The sequence below is a fragment of the Strigops habroptila genome, chromosome 7, assembly GCF_004027225.2.
Source record: "Strigops habroptila isolate Jane chromosome 7, bStrHab1.2.pri, whole genome shotgun sequence".
NCBI classification, from domain to species: Eukaryota; Metazoa; Chordata; class Aves; order Psittaciformes; family Psittacidae; genus Strigops; species Strigops habroptila.
Window position 1 is genome coordinate 13,363,248 of NC_044283.2, and position 23,754 is coordinate 13,387,001.

General features: G+C 38.0%; 1 protein-coding gene across 3 annotated transcripts in view; it reads right to left on the reverse strand.

Moving 5' to 3' along the window:
* The window catches only part of STK32B (serine/threonine kinase 32B), a 159,403-nt gene that overhangs the window by 104,924 nt on the left and 30,725 nt on the right, over positions 1-23,754 (reverse strand). For all 3 annotated transcript variants that reach the window (XM_030492853.2, XM_030492852.2, XM_030492854.1), the window contains exon 3: positions 19,915-20,066. In XM_030492853.2, coding sequence (XP_030348713.1) covers positions 19,915-20,066 — 152 coding nt within the window. The remainder of the gene's footprint in view (positions 1-19,914; positions 20,067-23,754) is intronic.

Consider the following 23,754-nt stretch of genomic DNA (forward strand, 5'->3'; position numbering starts at 1 on the left):
TTCAAGAACACCACAAGCACTGACGACAAAAGCTTTCCTGTGGGATTCCTGAAATAAGCATTATACCCAAGTAGTGTAATAAAAGCTGTAGAGCCCCATTCCTTCTCTTATTGTCCTTATATATTTACAGGGTAATTCAGAAATTAGCTTGACACACCCAGTTCTAGCCTGGTATTTTTTCTTATATATTAAAAAAGATTTAAATATGGAAACATTTTCTTCATTGCATATATAGTATTTCAGAATACTATATATGCTCATATATAGAATTGGATGATATAGAATTGTTTTATATGGAATACTATATATTGCATTACTATATATTCCATTATAGAAAAATAATATCAATAAGAATTTTTAAGTGATACTGGTTTGCAACTTCTAATGGAGTTCAGGTGGCCTACAGAAATAATTACTAAATAAACATTAATCTTACTGAAAACTACAAAAAACCCCAAACCTGTAGCATAACAAAAGTCTTCAAAATCAGTGATTTGAGCATACAAGAAGAAATTACAGTGTCCCAAAAGCAGTATGGTCTTACTATATGAAAACAAAGAGTATCATCACTGCAGTAGCCCTCAGGAAGCAGACATTTAATAAGTCACAGGAGAGCACCATTGACCCTTTGGATGCAAATCAGTATTATTAAACTGCTTTAATGCAGTGTTGTGTTCTCTGTGAAGCATTGATGCAAGGAAAGAATGGCATCTCAGTGTGCAGCATTCAAATTAACTTTGACCTAACACTTTATTATTAGAAGGTTTGTCAATGAATCCTTCTTATAAAAAGATTACCTAAAGCTTCACTACCAACTCATCACCAATATGAGGATTTTAGAGGATGTCTCACTATAGAATGAAATATGCTACTGACAAAGATGTATCTGTTTTAAAATCCCAGTCTGCGTAGAGTCTGCTAGAGGCAAACCACTTAGACGTTTGGATAACTTGCATACATTTATCTTAATCTGTGCTACAGGCAGCATAATTTTACTCCCAGAAACACTTACACAACCTTAAAGCCTTTGTGCATACAGTGGAATATCAGGAAATCTCAAATCTGAGAAAGTTAATTTGGTCTGTTTATTGGTTATTTTACTCAACCTGGTCTTTCAGATGTTGATTTCTATTTAAATAACAAAGAATCCTTACTTTTTCCTCTTACAGGCCACAGTTCCTCTTACATTCATGACAGAACAAACTCTTTCCACTCCTGTTTATATCTATTATGATCATTTAATTATTCCTGAGACAGCCACAGCACTGGGCTACATGGAGAAAAAAAAAAAAAAACCTTCAGAAAGTTTCAGCCATAATAAAACCTGTCCACATCAAAGAAATTAATTTCTGTGAAGCTTTGCTTATAGCACCAACCTTTGCTCTGGTACAGATAAGGGCTCTGAGGCTGTAAATCAGCTGCAGATGGACAAAACCCCCACAGGGATGTGTGGCTATCAGACACGATGTGTTCACTACAAGGCAAGGACAGTCAGAAACAATGGTCCATGCACGTGCACAGTACCTTAAAGTCAACCATAATAACATTAGGCTGAAACAACCAGTAGGACAGAACAACTGTGATGGATTCTTAGAAGTAGATATATGATCTCTCAGTTATTTAAACTGTCTTGTACCTACGTTGAGTAGATACTTTGCTAGCAATAGAACTAATTGTTGACCACATACAATGTTTTTAGTCATCCATGTTTCTGCATAGCAGGCTGATATGTATGTGGCAAGATATTTGCAGCATTATGAAAGAGAGGTCATATTTGCTGTATTCCAGAAAATATTACATTAATAATTACAAATAGATGCAAGAATGGACAGTATTATTGGTGTTGCTTTAATTTACCTTAAAAGGCCAGTTAACCAGTTTATGTCGATAAGAATTAAAAAATGTTTTATTAAAAAGGAAGAGAAACATGAACAAACAGCTGGAAGAGAAACAAATAAAGTTCAGGAAAAAAAAAAAACAACGAAACAAAACAAGAAGAAATGAGCAGGACAGAAAAGGGATGATAAGAATGAAGGCAGAAAGTTACCAGTTCCAGAGCACAAACCAGTTATACTTAAATGATCTGAGGTTCCTCTGAAGACTGATCCACTTAATGGCACACAAAAGAGGTTTGTACCTTTCATGACTTTCAACTTTATAAATTCCTACGCACAAAGTCTTGGGACCTACTGAAAATGGAGAAGGGCCGGGTGGTGACAACTACCAACATCATTCTACATCAAACCTTTGCTTCCACAGCAAGAAGTTTTAACTGCTTTGTAATCAACACCCAGGGGACCAAGAGGAAAAGGAGGAAGAAAACAATTAGAAGGGAAGAGCAAGCTTTTAAACACAGAGAAAATGGATGTTGTGAGAAAACATACTTTCAGATTTCAATCTTGAGGAAAGATATTAGAATGAGTATTCTGAGCTAAGAGGAAAATTAGAGTAGCCTTATTAACTCAGAAAATTGCACTGGTATATATCTGGTGATACAATTCAGACTTAATGCAAATCTTCTCATCCATAAAACTAGAACACAAAACAAACCCCAAAATATATAATAGTTATGTCTAGTACTTTTTTGCCTTTAACTTTTAACCTAATCCTTTTCCTCAGTGCAAAGGCAGCATGAATGTTGCTAATTGCTGTCACAACTGAAATCAAGTATTTCATGCCCATCTTTATGGAAATTTATATAGAATTTGAAACAGCAGAGACTTCAGCCAAAAAATGTCTGTCATACTTAAATTAATTCTATGCTTTTCACAACTTTAATTGCAAGACAAAAATTACAGTTGCTAAACTGCTAGTAGTAAACTCACTGGATCTCAAGAACCTCCTCCTGTAGTGGAGGTTTGTTGCATATATACATGCCTTTTAGTATTGTGGAAACTGAGGATAAATAACCCTTAGGGTATGTTTTCCTTGCAATACTCTTCAAAATGTTGAGAAAAAGTGTGAGCAAAGAGCATAGACCTAGAGGAAAGGCAAATGCCATTGATGCACTGACAGTGCATGTGACAGCACTCACCTATGGACTCCCAACACTCAAGAAATTCAAGGGTAGGGGAAAGTCTAGATGAAGGGTAAGTAATAATTCTCTTCACAGCCAGCTCCTGATCTTTTATCTACACCAGGGATAAATAATTTTGGCATTACAGATGTATCCTTCCCTTTTCTTATATGGGTAAGAACCTCAGCTAAAAGGAGAGGATAGTCAGCTTCATCAGATAAATACATGCTTCACTGGAGGAAGGACAGGTACTAGTTCCTTCTACAGCTGGCTGTTTATTTCTCTGAAACATAAACATTATTCTGATAACCTGGCTGCTTCCTGTTTAAGCAAAAACAGATCTGGCGGCTGCAAGTGCCACATAGATACATTTTTCTTTTCCTCTCAGCTGTTGTTTATGACTCACCGTTAGCAATTTTAATTATAAAAGCTTCCAGTTATCAATTTTGTATTCTACCATTATTACTTATTACTAAGTATGTAACTCAAATTACGATGGTGTAATTACTGTTGAATGATGACAGTCCTCTATCTTTGATTTAAACTATTAGAATCTAATAGTTTAATCTCTAAGGAAGCCACCACTGTAAAATATTGATCAAATAATTTTACACACAGTGGTTGGAAGCAGTATAATGTGGATATTTAAAACTAGCAATTAGCAGGTGACTTTTCCAAAAACAATGGCATTTAAATCAGTAGTGGATGCCTGAAAGGACAATTGTACTTATCTATGGTATGAACTGTAGGGTGCTTACTACTTAATGAGGGTTAAAGATTTTCACTGCTCTGAACCTGGTCCTTGGCTACCTATTCCAAAATAATATTTGCTGCATGGTGCCTGAGGTGTTTTAACTACTGTTAATACTGAGAAAGGACCTTCCATTGACTTTGAAGTCAATGTATGGCATCACTTATGCTCCCGGCTAGTAAAGCTTTGTACATGCAAGTCTATATCAACTTTTTGTGCAATTTACTGGTGGTCCTTTGGACATCAGAGTGTCCTCTGGAAGAGCTTTGCTATTTCCATTTGTTACGCTAGGCTCTTGATTTCAGTGTCTAAGCAAGATGTTAAGTTGTGCTTCTGAATGCCTCCTAAGTGGCAAAAGCCTGAAGCTTAATACTTCTTATCTTAAGAACTACTGACATCAAGGAGATAGCACAAAATGTGCCTAAATTAAGCACTTTAGTTTAGACAAGGAACATACTTCTGAAGTGATTTTCCCCACAGCCACAGTTATTGTGGTCTGATACACCTTCCAAAGCAGTATCAGAGCAAATTCATTTTGAAAGGAACTGGAAGATACCCCTTAGAGACGTACCTAGTGCACACCACCATGAACTCAGTCCACAGGCCTGAACTAGATTTATTCTGAAGCAAAGAACCCTGAAATAAGCATAGCTTGCATCTTAGAACCTCAGCAACAATTGTTTTACTCTAGAAATCCATTCCTACAGGGCAAGCAGTGTGTGCCTTGCTAATACAGACACAACCTTAAAGAACTTAATAAAATGCAGTTAGATGTTTTAGTTACCTTTCTGCTACTGATGGTTCATTGCAAAAATTACTCCTTGTTCTCCAAAAAGGACTGGCATTTACTCTTATGCTATGGATAAATTAATTTACCTCTTCATGAGCACTTTAAATTTCTGTAATAAGGACCAATACATTCCAGTTTGGGTCATCTTGGTTCATTTTCCATCAGAACTGATCTGAACTAATGAGCCCGTGGGTTTTGTAAGACCGACTGAGCTATAGGAATCCAAAATCTTGAATCTCTGGCCTCTGTACTAAAAATATGCTATTCCAGCAGTTTCAAATACTGGAAATTTTTTCCCTTCACATTTTTCTAGGGAAGAGATGTTAGCTTCAGTTGAATTCTTGGTACAAAAAAGCTAATCTGCAAAACAACCCACTGCAACTTAGATGAGAGGACAACTTCCAACTCAGAAGACAAGAAAAAACTCTAGATACCTAAGTTTTCTCAAGGTCATGAAAGAAAGTTTATGATTACTTGAGTGCAGAAGGATATTTGCATTGCTAGTCTGGATAGAATGCTTTGTCTTGTGCAATGAAGAATGTAATGCATGTATTAACGTAAGAATTCAGAAGAGTACAAGGCAGATTTATAGCATCTTTTGCTTTGCAACAATACTTTAAAAACAAAACAAAACAAAAAAACCCAAACAACAATGAAAACCCTCCCACCAAAACCCTGATGTAAAGTAGGAATCCTCCCTATATTTTAACCAAACTGAACCCTCGTCCAGTTCTCTAAGTTTTTTTCCTGTGAGTTAGAGAGCTGTTTTGATAGGTAAATCTCAGGTGGGAAATACAAGTCGGGATGGTCTATGTACTTCGGAAAACAAAAGAAAAATGGTATATAAACACCTCCCAAAAAAAGGCTGTTTCAACCTGTAGCCTTTTTTTGGCACAGAATCCTTACTTTTCCCATCAGTTAGACTTCAGCTATACCCTGCTCACTCCATCATACAGCCTTTCCCTCTCACACCAAAGTCAAGCAGCGTCTTTCTTCCTCCAGAAGAGCTCTTCTTGCAGCTCTCCCACCTGCCTGTCCTGCCACAGAGGGAGCTGAGGATTACCCTTCTTGCCAGCAGCCCCTGAGAGGATTAGGAGCTATTGAATTTACAGGCATGAATACATTTCACACAGCATTTTATGTTGTTCTATTTTCTCTCTTCATTTGGCAAACAAGAAGGGAATTGAGACGAAATAGCCTTTAAGAGATATTTATGCTAGTTTATGTCAGAGTCCAAAACAGCATTACTGCATGTGAAGGTACTATTTACTGGAATTATGACTGTTCCTGTTCTCAAGTTACCATAAAACTTCTGCTCTTTCAGGGGCAAAGGGCTTTCTCTGCAGAGTACTTAAATATCTGTTGCTTCCCAACTCTTTGGGCATACTTCTTTCCTTCATTAGCATTTTTACTACTCATAGTAAATGTGCTGCTGGCTTAAATATGCAGCATTCCCATTTTCCTGAGCTCTTGTAGCACTGGTCTCTGCTATGCCTTGCCTATGACTTGAAAGTTGCTAAAATTGTATTTACTTCTTTACAAAAGCATTGCTACATGTTTTTTTCTCCTCTGCCAGGGCTTCTGCTTTCTGTGGTACTTTCATAGATGCACCATGCTACCACATTCTTTAGAGCTTCTATGCATACCAGTCTTCTGGATCCAGCAGAACAGGATTGCAGATACTTTTTCCATACCCCTTTACAGACAGAAGGTTAATCCATCCTTCATCTCCAAGATTTATTGTAGTGAGTTTGCATGGCAAGGTTTTGGTAGCTGGGGGGCTACAGGGGTAACTTCTGTGAGAAGCTGCTAGAAACATCCCCGGTGTCTGATGCAGCCAATGCCAGTTGGCTCCAAGACGGACCCACTGCTGGACAAAGCTGAGCCCATCAGCAACAGTTGTAGAGCCTCTGGGTAATGTACTGGGGGGGGTGGGCAGGGAGAACTGCTCAACAGCAACTGTAGCCAGAGAGAGGAGTGAGAATGTATGAGAAAAACAACTCTGCAGACATCAAGGTCAGTGAAGCAGAAGGGGAGGAGGTGCTCCAGGCACCAGTGCAGAGATTCCCATGCAGCCCATGGTGCAGCCCATGGTGAGTCAGGCTGTGCCCCTGCAGCCCATGGAGGTCCATGCTGGAGCAGATATCCATGTGCAGCCCAGGGATGACCCCACAACAGAGCAGGGGGGTGCCCAAAGGAGACTGTGACCCCATGGGAAACCCTCACTGGAACAAGCTCCTGGCAGGATCTGTCGCCCCATGAAGAGAGAAGCCCCCACTGAAGCAGGTTTGCTGCAGGACTTGTGACCCTGTGAGGGACCCACACTGGAGCCATCTGTTCTGGAAGGACTGAACCCCACGAAGGGACCCACACTGGAGCAGTTCATGAAGAACTGCAGCCTGTGGGAATGACTCACGTTGAAGAAGTTCATGAAGGACTGTTTCCTGTGGGAGGGACCCCGCGCTGGAGCAGGCAAGAGTGTGAGGAGTCCTCCCCTGAGGAGGAAGGAGCAGCAGAGACGTGTGATGAACTGACCACAACCCCCATTCCCTGTCCCCCTGTGTCACTGGGGGGAGGAGGGAGAGAAATCGGGAATGAAGGTGAGCCTAGGAAGAAGGGAGGGGTGGGGGGGAAGGTGTCTTAAGATTTAGTTTGTATTTCTCATTATCCTGCTCTGATTAGATCAGTGATAAATCAAATTGACTTTTTCCCCAAGTTGAGTCTGTTTTGCCCGTGACAGTAACTGGTGAGTGATCTCTCCCTGTCCTTATCTCAATCCATGAGCCTTTTGTTATATTTCCTCTCCCCTGTGCAGCTGAGGAGGGGAGTGATAGAGCAATTTTGGTGGGCACCTGGTGTCAAGCCAGGGTCAACTCACCACATATATTTCATGAAAACCCATTACCATTCTTACCGTCATTATTTCTGCTTTCAGTTTCTACTCAGATTATGTCAGCAATACATAGAAGGAGAGGCAGAATTACTCTAAAATAGACCAACCCAAAGGGGAGGGGTTTGAGTATCCCCACAAGTAATGAACCAGTGTCTAACACTCTCCTGTAATTCCTTCTCTTTGAATGCAGCCTGTCACCACTGTAATCAGACTCCTATTCAACCCAGCCATTTTTGTAACGACCTAATTCTATGGTACATCCTGTATCGGGAGGTTCAGTCTGGGTTTTCATTTGTGATTCTTTTTGCTCTCCCAACATCTTTATACATCAAACCCACTTTCAGTGTTTTCTTTTTTCCATAGCCACCTCATCCACACATCTATCCTTTAGGCTTTACAAGTGCCTTGTTTTCTTCAGCAGCCAATGCCTTGCTTTTCTAACATGTTAATAGAAGTAACAGGTTTGTCAAAGCAAACCTTTCTTGTACAAATTTTCAAAGGCTTTAAATAAATAAATTTAAATAGATTCATTTTGGCTGATATTTTTCCTTAAAGGCAAATAGTAACAGCAATCACTTACTCCGGTCCACTGTTACTTATTCAATGGAAGTGTATAACGTCCATCCCAATTATTTCAGTGAGATCATTTGTCTCAAGAATCCTGGACATGAGCTTGTCTTCTCTTCCACTGGAGTTGTTTCCCGTGTTTGGTTTCCTTAAAAAACCCAAAGGAAACAAGCAAGTTCTCTTTCCGCCACTCAAACCCTCTCCAGAATATACATCCTTATACTGTTTAGTGGGTTTGTTTTTTAAGTTGTGCAGAGTTTTCTACCATTTGCGGTGTGATCTTGCTGTATACAGAAAGGGGTATAAGGTACAAAATCCCACTTCTTATGCATAGCAGATCACCATTCTGGAGGAGCAGGGTGGGTACGTACCTAGGCTTGCTCTCTGTAAGATATGTTGCAGCCACTTGTTTCAGCCTTCAGAGACATCTGTAAGACTACCTCTAGAAGGACTCAGGGTAAGGCTCGGGTGTTTAGGGAAGGGATTAAGCACACAACTTTCATTATCTAGTCATCTCCTGCTTACCGCCAAGAACGGGGTCTTATGAAGTCAGAGACTGTTTAGCCAGCTCTCGCCAGCTGCTGCTAAGTATTTTTCAACTGAACATGCCAAATAGTTGAATTGGGAGCTTTTGCCCACCTTGTCATAGAACATGATAATTGACCCACAAGTGTCTGACCCCAGCTTTTGACTTTTGGAGGTTCTGCTGCTTCAAATTTCTCTTAGAAAAAACAGCAACTTCTCTGGCTTGTGCTAATGAGACACAGATGCAACACCTCATGTTTAATTACTTTTGGAGTTATTTTAGGAGACATACTCACAGACCCTGGTGCTCCAGATGATAGCTGAAAATAGGAGGAGATATTTTACATGTGTTTGTTTCAACAACATATGTCAGTGCTTTCCATCACACAAAACAGAAATAGCATTTTAAAATGGAAGACACTGTTCATACAAAGTTAGATGACCATTTTGGAGAATGCTGACATATTTTGTAGACTTAAATAAAATCCATCTGACAGCAAGAGAATATTAAAACCAAATTTCTCCTCTGCCAACATTTAAGAAAGTTTACAATGACTTCATATTTCCCCCTTTCAGTTCTATGTGGGGAAGCCTACAACTGTCTTAAATATCCACTTCAATTGTTAGCATTAATGATTAAGAAGAGTAATATAAATCATATGTTTAAAGATTTTTTTAAACAATTCTTACAGTAAGAAATAAGCTTTCTCAAAAAATATATCTAAATTTATGTAAACTAGATTGTTGGCTGTGCCTAAACTCCTCTTATCTTTGCATCTTGAACAAAACAGTGAGCAAATGCATCAGACTACAATTTGCCAGAGAATTGAGGCCACCATTAGAGAACCAAGATGTTTCTGGATATCCAGATTTTTTTTTTTTCTAGTGCAAGAGACTTAGAAGAAAGCAAAAAATTAGATTTTAACCAGCACAACATTTTCTGTTAAATTTTCTGTTAAAACTACATTCAGCCATCTCTATATACAACTTCCATATACATAAGTAGCCAGGCTACATCACTAACATTTCATACCCTGCTTTTATTACTACTATTACTGCATTAGTTAGGATTAAAACCCTTATTGGATTTGAATAGACTACTCTGTAAATAGGAGAGTCAGAATTGCAGATCAGCATCCCATAATAGTTTACATTTTCACAGAAGACTGCTATAAATGAAGAGACAGCAGTATAACATGTGACCAAACACTCAGACAATCTAATTATTTAAATGTACATCGCATTTTAAAGGCTAGTGACCAGAATGCAAATTGTCAGTTTTAACCATTGACTTTGACTGATTTGTCTCTCTTTGCTGTCATGGAAACCTACATTAAATTAAATGCAAAGAAACAATGGAACCTAATTAATGTCCCATGCATCTTCTGCCCAGCAGAAGTACTAGGTAGTTATTTGTAACATTATGTCAGCAGCTGCTACACGCTTTTCAAATGCATGAAAGGATTGTAATTAAAATAAAAAAGTATTCCTATAAATATATATAAAAAGAAATAAGAAGTACAAGATGGATAGAAAAGAACCCCTCTTTCCTCATCCCACCCCAGATAGCATATTTTGAGAGACAAATGTAAAGTAGGAAAGGCCATTTTGAACTGCTCTTTCATTTAGCCCCTACAGCCTGGTAGTTTCTCACCAAGAGCAAGAACCAACCTACATGAGAAGCAAGAGCCTGTTGGATTGCTTGAGAGATGTTAGGGTGTGGGCACTGGTAGAGAGAGGAAGTGTTAAGGTAGGGGTAAGAGGATGTTAAAGAAATAGTTGAGAAGGAAGGATCTCTCCTCATTAAACACTACTTTGTCACGTGCCTTCTTTCATTTGTCTTTGTACTGTGATATCGTGTACTTCACTTCCAGATCTCTTTTTTTCTCCCAAAGACTCAGCATTTGAAGAGGTAGGAGCCACCACATCTTACTTTTCTAGACTTGTACTTAGAAGAAGACCCTGCAGGAATGATGGTACACATGATGCTTTTATATATGCTTCTCCTGCAGTTTCATGTTAAAAATTCATGTTAAAAATACTCAGAGAATGTGGAAGAGGGTAGAGGACAGCATGGGTGAAAGTCCTGTAAGCTTAAGTGGAACTTTTCTTTTTATTATTTAATCAAGTTCTTTAAGTAAGACAGGAAATTAAGAGTAATACTTTTTTTCCCAGGTTAATCAATGGATAGTTACAGGATTTTGTCTTTACCACTGATTCTATACTGCAACAAAACCCACCATGTCTCAAGGAAGGAGATGTTTGTCAGACACTATCATTTAATTTCACTGTAACTATATGTTGTCCGCTTCTGGGAATTATGAATGAATAAAACAAAGCATCTTTCCAAGGTTAAACTGAGTGACTTCACACACAACTGTCTAACTGTGACAGTGATGGGATCCCAGTGCCAGCCGCCATGTGCTTTCAGCCTGGCTGGGAGCCTCGGCCATGACTCCTGACCTTTTCTGTGCACAGGGCTGGAAAACACTGTGCACAATGCTGCTCCCCAGCCCCATGGCGTTTGACAGCTCCATTTCTCGGAAGCTACTGACAGCAGTCTTATTTTCCCATGTCCTATAGCTTATAAATTAGTCATGCCCGCAAGGATGTAGAGGTGTGCAGCCAGGTTTCCCTGCTTGAACAGTGGCTGGACAATTTGCAGGGCCCATTTTTCTCTTGTCCCTGGAAAGAGCACAGACAGCCCAGGAGAGCACAAGAGCCTTGGTGACATTCTAAGTTTTCAGATGTCTCCTGAGTAAAGGAGACAAAAAAGATTTTCTAGAGTGTGAAATGAAACTGTTCATTAGAACAGTTAGAGTAATGAATATAGGATGCAATTAAAGCAGGCTATACTTGTCAAAGGTTGTGATAACACTAATTAAAGATATTATTTCATCTGAATTGGAGTATCAGATATTGCCACTAGTTATGCAGTTAATGTGCATGTGGCATCTATTGTACTAAATAGACAACAAAGAAGGAACCACAGGCAACTCAATATTTATTGACAGGGCATCCTGAATCTAGCATATCAAAACACTATTTAAAAGGTCATAAGATACTCTTCAATTATTTACAAAAAGAAAAAAATAAAAGGACATTTAAAAATACTTAGTTTATCCAGCCACATATCAGGAAATAAAATAAACCATTTCAGAGTTCACCAGACATCAACAGCCTTCAGACAAGGAAATGGCCTGCCAGCCAGACAACTCCAGAGAAGATTAAGAGGAACAGGAGAGGAAGCCCAGGAGACTACATCTGAGCAAGCATTTCACTGTATGTCACAAGTGAGTAACAGACCTTGCTGAGCAGAAAAAGGCCTAACATGATTGATTAGGAACAGAGGCAGATGGAGTATGGAGTTGTTTAAGGGCTCAAAGGAAAATTAAATACAAGCTCACTAGCAGAGCAGTGCCAACAGAAAAGTCCAATTTCTTCTTCAGCACTGAAAAGGGTTGAAGAGTCAGAAAAGCAGTTTTTTCCTGCATTACTCTGAGTGAAACCTGTTGCGCTGTTCAGCTGCCCCAGGCTGCTGCTCACAAAGCTCTGGTAAAATGCTCATCTTTGAGCTTTTTACTTGGGATGTGGAGGAAGAGCTGTTTGTTTCTTGATAGCACACCTGCGTGAGGTGGCCACCTCAGACCTAGTCCCAGAGACACATTGCTCTCTGATTCTAGATGCTGATGCTCACAATGTCATTTTCAATGTTTCACTACTTTTTAAAAGCCAGACTTATAAATCTTTCTATATCTTTATATCCTAATGACTACTGCCAGTTTTTCAGTACAGCTAAAATTCTTGTTTCTGCTTGAACAAATGCTAGAAAACTCCATCCTTCATCAGTATCATTCTTTAATTGAAGTGATCCCAAATACAGATCACAATCAGACTTTGGTCCTCATTATTATTCCAAGGAGCCTTGTTAGACACCATATGCTACCAGGCTTTTAGAATAGTGATAATACAACTGTAGGTAGCTTGGCTAAGCCCATACTTTACTAAAGACTACTTAAATGCAGGAAGTTAAACCATGACTGAAGACAAATGGAAGACTGCTATACCAGACTTTCAGATCTAGTAAAAATATGTAGGTGTTCACATATGAAGCCTGGATCATGCAGTAAACCTGCTTCATAAAATGAAAATTGTTCTGCCTCTCGATTTTGTACCCACTGAAGGTGAAAAATTCTTTCTCCTTTCATCCCACAGTTCACATCCCTCACCAGTCTCATCACTTCTGCCTGCATCTTTATTTTCTCACCCTTCTCCCAGCCCACCTCTTGGTGAGCCTGTGAAAGCTATGGTAAGGAAGAAGAGTTACTTCTATGAATTTTATTTTGCTTATTTGTTTGCCAACAAGACTCAATCCCACCACTGTGGCTTTTTGCAAGAAAGAATATACCCTCTGCGCCCTGAATGAATTCTAGTTTAGATGGTTACAGAGAATTAGGCAGAACTCACTGTCCTGCTGGCCACAACTGTTTTGCAGAGAAATTTAAATAGTCGTGGTCTTCATAGCCCGTGACCTTTTCTTGGTTAGGAAGTAGTTTCTAAAAGGTACATCATCAGTAGAAAAAGAACCTTAAATCCTCCTTTTTGTGGCATGTACTCATGAAACATAAGAGTTAGTCTCTTCTAATGAGAACTTTACACTGCAAAACTGTCATTAATACAGAAACAGGATACCATTAATAATTTTCTGAAGTCTTAGTATCAGCTTCTCACTGCACTTTACAAGTACAATAAATATTTTAGCTCAATAAAATGGAATTAAGAGCACACTCATGCTGTAAAAATCTGTAGTTGACTTTTAAAATAATAAAAGCTTTGATAAATTTTAACAAACCAAGGCAAAGCTTCCCCTAAGCAGGCTATACTAAAACAATAGGGCATTACAGAACTTCCTGCTTTGGTTCAATGGCACCATTTGCCATTTTAAATCCACTCTGTTTGAAACAATTCTTACAATGCAAAACTTAAATTGCTTTACATTTAGGATTTTTATTATTATTTATTTACACTTCTTATAGCTATATAGTCAGACTTTTGGATTCTGTTCTGTCCTTTTGGACATTTAGCCAAAAAGGTCCCCAACTTTTAATATTTGACAACATGAAAAATAGACTTGGCATTCTAGCAGAAGTAAAAAGGATAGATCTAGCTTGGAGAGGTAACATATTACCTAAAATACGCAGGTGTTATTTCAATCACTATTTCTATACTAGCTGCTAGTGCTGTGGTGGTTTTTTTGTTTTGTTTCCAGTATTGGTGCCCTGACTTTTACTTCAACCTATTAAAAAAAATAAATAAAGGAATTCACCTATCTGTTTTATCTGGTGCAAACTAAAGGTATTATCACTAAAATGTCAAAATATTCTAAAGTAAACCAGGAATAGTTTCCAAGCTATATTATACCACCAATAGTCTCAGAGAATAATATTTTTGGACAGCTAGCTCTCCTGAGAATACCCCTGCCACAGCACTGGGAGCTCTGCTTCTGTCCAAAAAGTAACAATACTCATCCCTGACACAAACGTGCAGACAATGCAGACAACTATTGTGACTATCTACGCTACAGACCTGAGACACAACCAAGGCTAACTCCAAGCTCAGGAGGGTCTGCTTTGCATAGCAGCTATCCCCTTGTGAAAGAGAACAAAGCAATAATCGCAAATTCATAAGATTAACTTGACTGAAACTGTACATGCCTAAAACAAAAGGGATTATTTTTTCCAGAAGCTTGATATTCATCAGTGTTTATAATAAAATTCTGCTTGCAAGGAAAGGTTTATGTGAGAAAAGTTTGTTATGGATCAGCAAATAAAGTCTCTGTCACAATAAGAATGATGCAGAATACAGGCCCCTAAGAAAGATCCCAGGATGCAATGAGACACACAAGATGAAATATCTGCCGCAGCAGTTTTTAATGCAGGAAAGATCAAAACTTAAACTATGCCAAAGGCCAATTCCCACTTTCAAGAGGAACATATTAAAGTTAAGTCCAAAGATATCTATTTTAAGGTGACAGCAATTTCTCATAGGCAACAATTAGTTGCTAGAACAAAATTCAATATACACAGACTTGAGACAGTGTTCCAATACTGCCAATTAGTATCTTAGAGTATTAAAATCAGCACAAAAATAAATAACTGCTAGGTCATGCATTCATCTGTCAGTGAAGATGTTACAGCTAACATTCATTTAGCACAAGAATCCAGAGGTTACCAACTGGCAGCATGGAGCCTAATGTCATTTCCACAGCCAGAAATAATATCCTGAATATTTCCAACTCAAGACAAATCTTTCTGATATTCCCTTCTTTGAATTATCCTACCCTTCCTGCTGTCTCATCACCTTTTCCTGCCCTTTTTCCTCTGTCAGTATGTATCCTAAGGCTCTGGAGAACAGACATATTTTCAATCTTAGATATAAAACTTCCATATCTTTACCTATTCCAGAGTTACATTAATACAGTGAAGAATTTATCTAGCTATTTGAGAAAAGTAGTTACCGTTTGCTCCCTCTGTAGCAAAAAGAGTTCACCCATCTAAGCTCTGTGCAGGAAACTAAATATATCTTTCTCCTTTGATTTACACTTTCTTTTTGCCTGGAAAGGAATCTTAGATCAGATTTCTAAAATTGCTCAGGATTACATGGCCTGAGGTTCATGACCTCAGCTAAATTCACAAAGGAAGTAAAAAACATACAGGCTAGTTACAAACATCCAATCTGTGTCCTGACAGGAAACACCACAAGCCCCCTGCTCCCTTTGAAAAATATCATATAGTTCTTCTGTTAGATCATGAACAGCCTTTAGTTTGGAGTCTCATGAAGCTCAAAAAGCTGGTCATATTAGATATCAGAGAGGAAATTTTCACTCTAGGTTAGGTCGACTATGTCAAGGCAAGTTACACAGCCAAAACACTGCAGCCACTAAGCAAACTCACCTAAGACTGACCCTAAACACCTCCTTTTGGTGCCTAGGGTCTCTGATAAGTAATTGATTGTTGATTTTCCACTCCACCCAGCAGTAAAACACTTGGCTAGATGTTCTTGCTTCCCTAAGTTTGCAGGTTTATTTACATTTCTGATACCAGTCTAAGGAGCAGAGATGTGCTATGGGTCAAATTCAAGGTTATGTTTCTCTCAGCCTCTTCTAGAAAGGGCACCCTCACACGGAGGTAATAATTTTCAGTTATGTGTATGTACATGTGTGTGCATTAAACAACCCATCCAACACTTGAGATTGAACAAATAATTTCATCTCTCCAGCATTCTTTTTTCCTCTTTTCATCTCCACTTTCTTTTGAAGGCAGGTTGGGGTATTAGTTGAATTCAGAAATGCACAAAAATTTTTGCTATGATTTGTGTTCTTCACTTGTTCCAGTTTTCACTAAATTTGAAACTTAGTCTTACTCTAGATGGTAGCAGTAATGTACTTTTGTAGATCTGTCTTATGGAATACATACAGTTTCCACAGACTCATGAGTAGAAAGACAATATATCAAAATATAGAGCCACTCTGAAAATGCAGCTAATGCTTCTTTATGGGTTGTTAAATATATCAGACATATTGTTCTGTCCATACTAGGAAAATGACCTATAAGCTAACAAAAGTAAATCTTCATTCTTCTCCCTCTGCTGCCTTTGAAATTGTACTGACAATTTAAAAAGGACATAATAGCTTTAAGCAAGGCTATGAAAAATAAGATCACATCAATGTTCCAAAGGTTTTGAAGTGCAAAATTTTTTTCAGATTTTTCTATTCTACATCAGCAGATAAACTATTTTGATACATGGTTTTTTTTTTTTTTTTTTTTTTTTTTTTTTTTTTTTTTTTAAATTAAAAAAAACCCTTCTCTCTTTTGTGGTAAGTTGTACTATTTTCAGAGCAGCCAGTGGATTACTCACATTTGAAGACAAGTCAGGTAATGACAATGCTAGCCACATTGGGACATAGGGAGTGACCTGGCTCTTGGCTCAGTCCTAATGCATGTTGTGCATTATATTCAAATTGTGCATTTATATTCAAAATATAAATCCTTCCAGGAATGCTACTCTTCTTGCCCAGGGGACACCCACATATTTGGGGAAGGATAAGCATGGATCAAATGCTGGCTCTCAGAGGAGCACGTTGTAGTATCAAGGTGGGACTGTGTTAGCAGCTGACATTTCCACAGCTCATTCATCTGTGCTTGAAATACACATGACATATAAAAGGTCTGATATAAAACAGGACTGCTTTTCATTTTAAGAAGGAATATCTATTATCAGAAATGCGTCTAAGGGTGATAAAACTGGCTACAAGGCTCACATATCTTTAAGCATTTATTCAATTTCATTTCTAAAATGAAGGTTATAAATCAACCGCAAGCCCTTCCTGAAAAACACTGTTATCCTCCAAGCTATTATGAGCATTTACAGAAGAATGATTCTTTTCTGTATCAGATGTTATGAAAGGCAGCTCATACTTCAAATAATATGATTTATAAGTTGAGATTGTGAAGCTAAATTTAATAAAGCTCAGAGAAGATGCATGAGCTTCAAAAAGCTTTTTAATATATATATCTCTTCGAGTTGAGATGCTACCCTTGTTTTATATTAGCTGTTTCGTATTCTTCTGTATGATGGGGTTACTGATGGATGCCAGCAGAATTACCCACTACAGAAGGTTTGCCTTTTTCATCTTCTTTTTCTCTCCATGAGAATTTAACTGATGACAGATTGCTTACACATATCTCATTACTTTGTGCAGTTATCATGCATAACTAAAGAGCTTTCCAGTCTTCATGTTTGTTTCTTGAGTTTCCAACTTTTCTTTCTGATGGTGTAATTCCTCAAAGAAAAATGAATGTGCTTGGTAAGTTCTTTTGGTTCAAGGAGTTGTTGGAAGATTTACCACTTGTTAAATTAATATTCCGGCTTGTGAAACAAGATAGACTTAGTAGCACGTTTGTACATTTACAATGCAATTAACAAAATGAACACGAAGAATTCTAACTCTGAAAAATAAACCACAAATCTAGCTGCAATTACTATAGAAGAAATGCATCTTCAACTATTTCCTTCCATTAGTATGCCAGAAATTGACTCATAAGAGGAAATCTCATAGGTTCCTGCTAATCATCTAAGGTAAGTTATAGCTTCAACGTAAATGCATTTGATGCAAATTATTATTGCATCTAAATGGCAAGTAAAAATACATTAGACAGTCCACTAATTTCACCAACAATCAATTAAAATTCTGTTATTTTAAGAGATTATTGCTGGGAACACATAAAATATGTTTAAGGAATACTCTATTTGTACTCACAGTGTTCCTTTTTTTATGATAAGAAATAAAAAAATAAAATGTACTTTCAATTTTTAAATAAATAAAATATAATTAATATGTTTAAAAGCTTCATAAGGCTTAGTGTTAATATAACAGATGTGACCATTATTCAAGGGTCTCTTGTGACTTTTCACGTTTTCCCATTTTGTAGTTCAATAACAGAAGTAATTATTTGAAGACAATGTGTAGAAGACCTTGAAATTCAGGCAAAACTTGAGATATAGCATTCAGAGGTCTGGAACACGCTACTGTAGTCTGCAAGTGCAGATACTCCAGAAATATATCAGAAGCTATTTTAAATTCATTGAGGCTTGTGCAAGGTTAATTATAGAAACATTTTATGAGCCTGGTACAAAGAATGAGTCATTTCGGGTAGACTAGATTAATTTTGGGGAGGCTTGGGTTCAAGATTTTCATTTGCTGTACTAGCCCAGGGTGAGCCCACTCTGGAGTCAGGTTTTGAATCATTAGACATTCGAATGTGTAATGTTTGAAGGGAACACTTCAGGTGAAAATTCTAAGTGTCAATTAAATTATTTTTGGAAAATTTTCTACAGTTCTAACTGTGTGTGTCCAAGTCCCTGAATGTCAGTAGTCTCATATATCCAAGGTTTGACTACACGGTTGCCCACCTGTAACGGGAAGGATGGAGGTCCCTAGAGTAGGATCTCCTACTCTCATTTAGCCGCTCTGGATATCGTAGTAGATGAAACATGCTGTGGAGCATTTCCAAGCACTCTGGCTACCTGGCAGGGAGCAGCTTCTGCCTCTTCTAGGAAGGGCTGCTGAAGACAACTGGCCACACGACATAGATCTGTGGGACATTGTGACTCTGGAAGTATCCCAGAAGCTGTTTGGGAAAGGAATGGCTCACATGGGACAGGCTCATATACCAGAGTACAGGTGTCTGGAACCTTGGAAAATATACTGGGAAAGTTTTGTATTACAGTCACAATATTCGTATGTTTTTCTTTAAACCTCCAACAGGATATTAGGTTAGCTCAAATATGATCGTTCATGTGAAGTGGAGAGCACTTCAGAAATATATACGTATATACATATATGATTAGGTCCTTTTTGAATGAATTTTGGAATCAAACCCTTTGCTGGTTTAGGTGAGTGCAATTATACTAAAGCTGTCTTCACTCAAGCCAGAATATAATTTGGCTTTTAATTCATGAAAGATGCTAAGCTGGCAATAAGAAATTTTTCACCTGTACAGGTCAAGGTTGAGCTAGAGGATGGGCAAAAGATTGTAAGTTAGGCATTGACCTCTAGTAAGACAGCTAAACCTCACAAAACAGAAGGTCTGTTTGCACCGAGACCATCTGCAGCCAATCACAATATTCATGAACGGAACAATTTTCATAACATAATGGTTTATGTCCCCAATTTTTTTGTAATTTTATAGGTAATTTTTAGATAAGGGAGGAAAAGTCTGCATACCATTACCACTATCACTATGTAAAAGCCAGCAAATATTTTAAGTTTGTGATGTAGTTGAAGTTAGCCTTTACTTGATCAACATTTTCTCGTACTCATATGTGACTGAGGCACTCAGTGGCTAGCACAGGGAAGATAAGAGAAATTCCAAGTGATGAAAAGATGCTCTTCTGTTGTTCAATGTCAGCTGTTTTTTAAGAGTAATTGATTTCTGAATTTTCTCTGAAACAACTAAAAAAAAAAATTAATGGAATTGTTAGGTTTCATATTCCACAGCCTTATAAGAGATGTTCAGTCCAGGTATTGTCAAAAAGAAAAAGATGAAGCTGTAAAGAAGAACACATTTCCACATGCTGCTGTAACAATCTGGAGAGAAACTAAACCAAAAATGAAAATATGAGTGTGATGTTTAAATATTCCAATGCAAAAGGGCACCTTTAAAATATTCATGAAAAACAAAACCCTCTGCAAAACCTAAATACTAAACATTTTTCATACTTTTCGGCTTTTCTGCCTTCCATAACCTGAACTGATTCATCACTAAGGAGAAAACAAGAGATCCTTGATAGAATTTTAAAGATTGGCTTACCATAGATTAACTAGGAAGGGATGCTCCAGGCCTTGCATTATCTGTAGCTCCCGAAAAACATTTCTAACTTCATCTCTCTCAATGCACTTCTGTTTATTCATATATTTCATGGCATACATTTTCTTGGTGTCTCTCTTCTGCACAATGCACACCTAATTGACAGTAAAGTGAAAGAAAAAGTTTGACACTTATGGAATAGAAACTCACTTGTGATTTTGAAAAGAAGCAGCCTTTTATAATATTTCAGTGACAGATATGGATAATACAACCTGGTAACACCTTCAAAAAGTCCACATCACAACTATGCAGGATTCTTTGTAATAGATTGTAATTAATAAATCAACAAAAGAACACACCACCCCTGCATAAGAAGAAATGGGGACCCAGAAAAGTGGCATAACTTTCAGAAGTTACATGGTAAAGCTAGGAGGGAGTTACAGGCTACTTGCTTAGTCACAGAAATTTCTGCCTCCTGACTAAGAAAATCATAGAAGCATAGAAACATAAAATGGTTAGATCTTAAAACATTTAGTTTCAACCCCTCTGCTATTGCAGGGACACCTTCCACTAGACCAGGTTGCTCAATAGTCTTCACTCCTGTAAGTCAATGCATATATCTTGATTACTACAACATAAACATAGCGGATGTTCACAAGACTCAATATTTCATCTAAATATCAGAATTATGCTCCCTTAAATATTGTTGGGGGAAGAAAAAAAAAAAGAACTGTTGATCAGAGATTCATCATAATATTTTTGAAGTCACAAGAGACCATTACAATGGTCAAGTCTCTGGCAGTAGATTTCTTTGCTTGAACTTCATTTTCTTTGTTGACAAAAGTCAAATAATGTTGTAAATGTGGGAAGAAAATCTTAGTCAAGCGAACTCCCATGTAAGGCCTGGATTGTTTTTCATCACAGTAGTTTACCTTGTGAATGAATCTGGAGAGCGTCACCACCACCACATCCAAGAACCATTATTTTAAATATGATTTCTGGCAACACAGAAATATAAGATTTTTCTGTGTCTCATCCCAAAAGCTGGTGTAAATCTCATCTTCATAACAGCCCTACACACACACATAGGTCAAAACTATATCCTCAACAGGTTTTTGCTCTTTTTCCTGTTAACTGATTAGGACTTTTTGAAGTGACACTCCTAGTGTGTCTTCACAGACAAGAGAATATTAGTTGGTGGTATTATTTTGGTGCAACATTCATATTACAGCCATAGGCTTCGATCAGAATTATTCATCATCACGATCTATACAGACTATATACTGGAAGTGTCTGGTTTATATATCACAGCTCTGTAGTTTCAAAATTCAAGGATATTCAGGATTCACTTGGTGTGGTACTGTTATTTTGTATGTATATTTATGTACATACACACATGCACGCATTCACATTCCCATATTATACACACATAAAATTAGGTAAAACATGAGAGGTAATGTTTTGTATTGAGCCCATCATTGTTGCAGAGTGGAGAATACCAACGTTTTCTTTCACAGAATCATAGAATAGTTAGGTTTGGAAAGGACCTTAAGATCATCTAGTTCCACCCCCCCTGCCAGGGGCAGGGACACCTCACACTAAACCATGTCGCCCAAGACTCTGTCCAACGTGGCCTTGAACACTGCGAGAGATGGAGCATTTATCACTTCTTTGGGCAACCTGTTCCAGTGTCTCATCACCCTCACAGTAAAGAACTTCTTCCTTATATCTAACCTAAACTTCCTCTGTGTAAGTTTGAACCCATTACCCCTTTTCCTATCACTACAGTCCCTCCTTAGGCTGCTACAGAAAGCCTGAATGTTGGTAGTGCCCTTAAGATAACTAAACGTTCACACTTATATAGAAAGAACACAGGCCATGAAACATTGGGAATTGGCATTGGCCTTTTGGGGGAAGGTAGCAGGTAGGATTAAGGTGGCATTAAGGGTAGCAGGTGGGGTTGAAATGAAATGGAGGAAAGGAAATGAATAAGTTTCTACAAGTTCTTCAAAAGTTCTGCAGAATTTTCAGGGGCCATTCCTGACATCCTGTCTGACATTACGTGGACACTCCGATTTAGTGAATCATATTATAAAGCACAATGTTTTGGATTTTATCTCAGAACCTAGGTCTATAATTTCATTCACTTGCATTAATTTTCAGCATGATTTTCATATGAAATGTGGCCAAGACTGAAGTGTTTTGCAGAAGTCTCTTATTTCATTCTATAAAAAGCTTCCCTATTGAATTGTTGACTAGTGAGACTGCTGAGAGAAGGGGGTTTTACTCAGCTGAGAGTTACAGGTTTGACCAATGTGGCAAATTAAGATCATATACAGCACCTAAATATGTGATGCAAATAGGTTTCGAAACACTGCTCTGACTCCGGAAGACTCTCAGTTCTCTTACCTACCAGTAAAGACAAGGGTATTCAGCACAGCTGAAAGAGACCTTCTGTTATTAGTAGAATTAGTAGAAGCTTACCTAGCATACAGCTTTAAAGCAGAATGATAGTAAACATTTTCTGGTAATGTGTACCTATGCACATCTTTTAACATGGTTTCAAAAGCAATAGTTTTTTAATGAATATACCAAAGCTACTTCCTACTAAAATTCAGGAAATATAAGCTGCATCCACATAGATGTTACTGTGAAAAATGCCTGACATTGGTATGACAGCGCTGAAACATAATGGAAATCCTTCCTGGCAGTTCTACCTGCTGGCTGTCACCCCTTCTGAGCAGGACGTCAATGGGCTGAAACTTTTCTGCTACTGCACCAAAGAAAGGAAAAGCCCTTGAGCTCTCCTCACATGTGCAGTCTTAGTGGAAAATGTTTAAATTGGTTGTTCTTTGGTTTTGGTTTAAATACTTTCCAAAGAAGTAGTTTTAAAATAGGGACAAACAGGTGCTCTGGCACCTCAGCAAACAAATTCTGTGATGATTCATTATTGTGGAAATCTGTACAGAGCGGCCTTATTTACACATACCAGTGTGGAAGCCTGTCATGCTCACATTACTAAAACATTCTCTTTCAATTTTCCTGAGCATATAATTTACCAAAGCCCAGACAGTGCCCTGCTCAAACTGATACCACTGCTTCAGCAGTCTCTGTAGGTGATGCTTCCAACCAAATAGGTGTCACTAACTCAACAGCTATCCAGCTTCATAGTCAGCAGGGAGGGACAGGCACACCCATCTCCACCTATTTATGGGTCTAAATAGGTCCAGGGGACCATCTCTAGAGGGACTGCTTCTCTTCTAAAGTCCCCTAAAGAGGCTGTAGATGACTAGCCTGGATGTAGGCATCTGTATTGTAGATGTTTAAAGGTAGGCAATATGCATCCCCATTAATTTTCTTTGTAGTTATATGGTGTTTATTTTTAAGTCTCCTGTGAAAATATTCCCTTTCTAAAGAGGGTTTTTCTAATATATTAGCTGTTATCATAGGTTTGCATCTTTTTTTTTTTTAATATCTGGGAGAAGCTAACAAGTTAACCTATCAGGTTAAAAGAAATTTGACCAGAATTGACTTGGAGCCCCAGGGGAAAAAAAAACAACAGATTATGACTGCAGGGCTAAACTTCATTTTTCAGGAGCAACATATGCAATGGTCCACTTCTAAGCTACCTTCTTGGATTTCCTCTGATTTCACATGTGAAAAATAGAGCACCTACAGATCAAGTTTGATCTGCAGATCAGACTGCTATGGATGACAAATTGTCCTATAGGCTATTGCAGAGCTAAGTGAGGTGAGAGAGTTATGCTGAGTAAAACTGGGGCAGAACTTGCTACTGGTTTGGTGCAGAAAGCTGCATGATGCTGTGTTGGCTGAGCAGTCAAG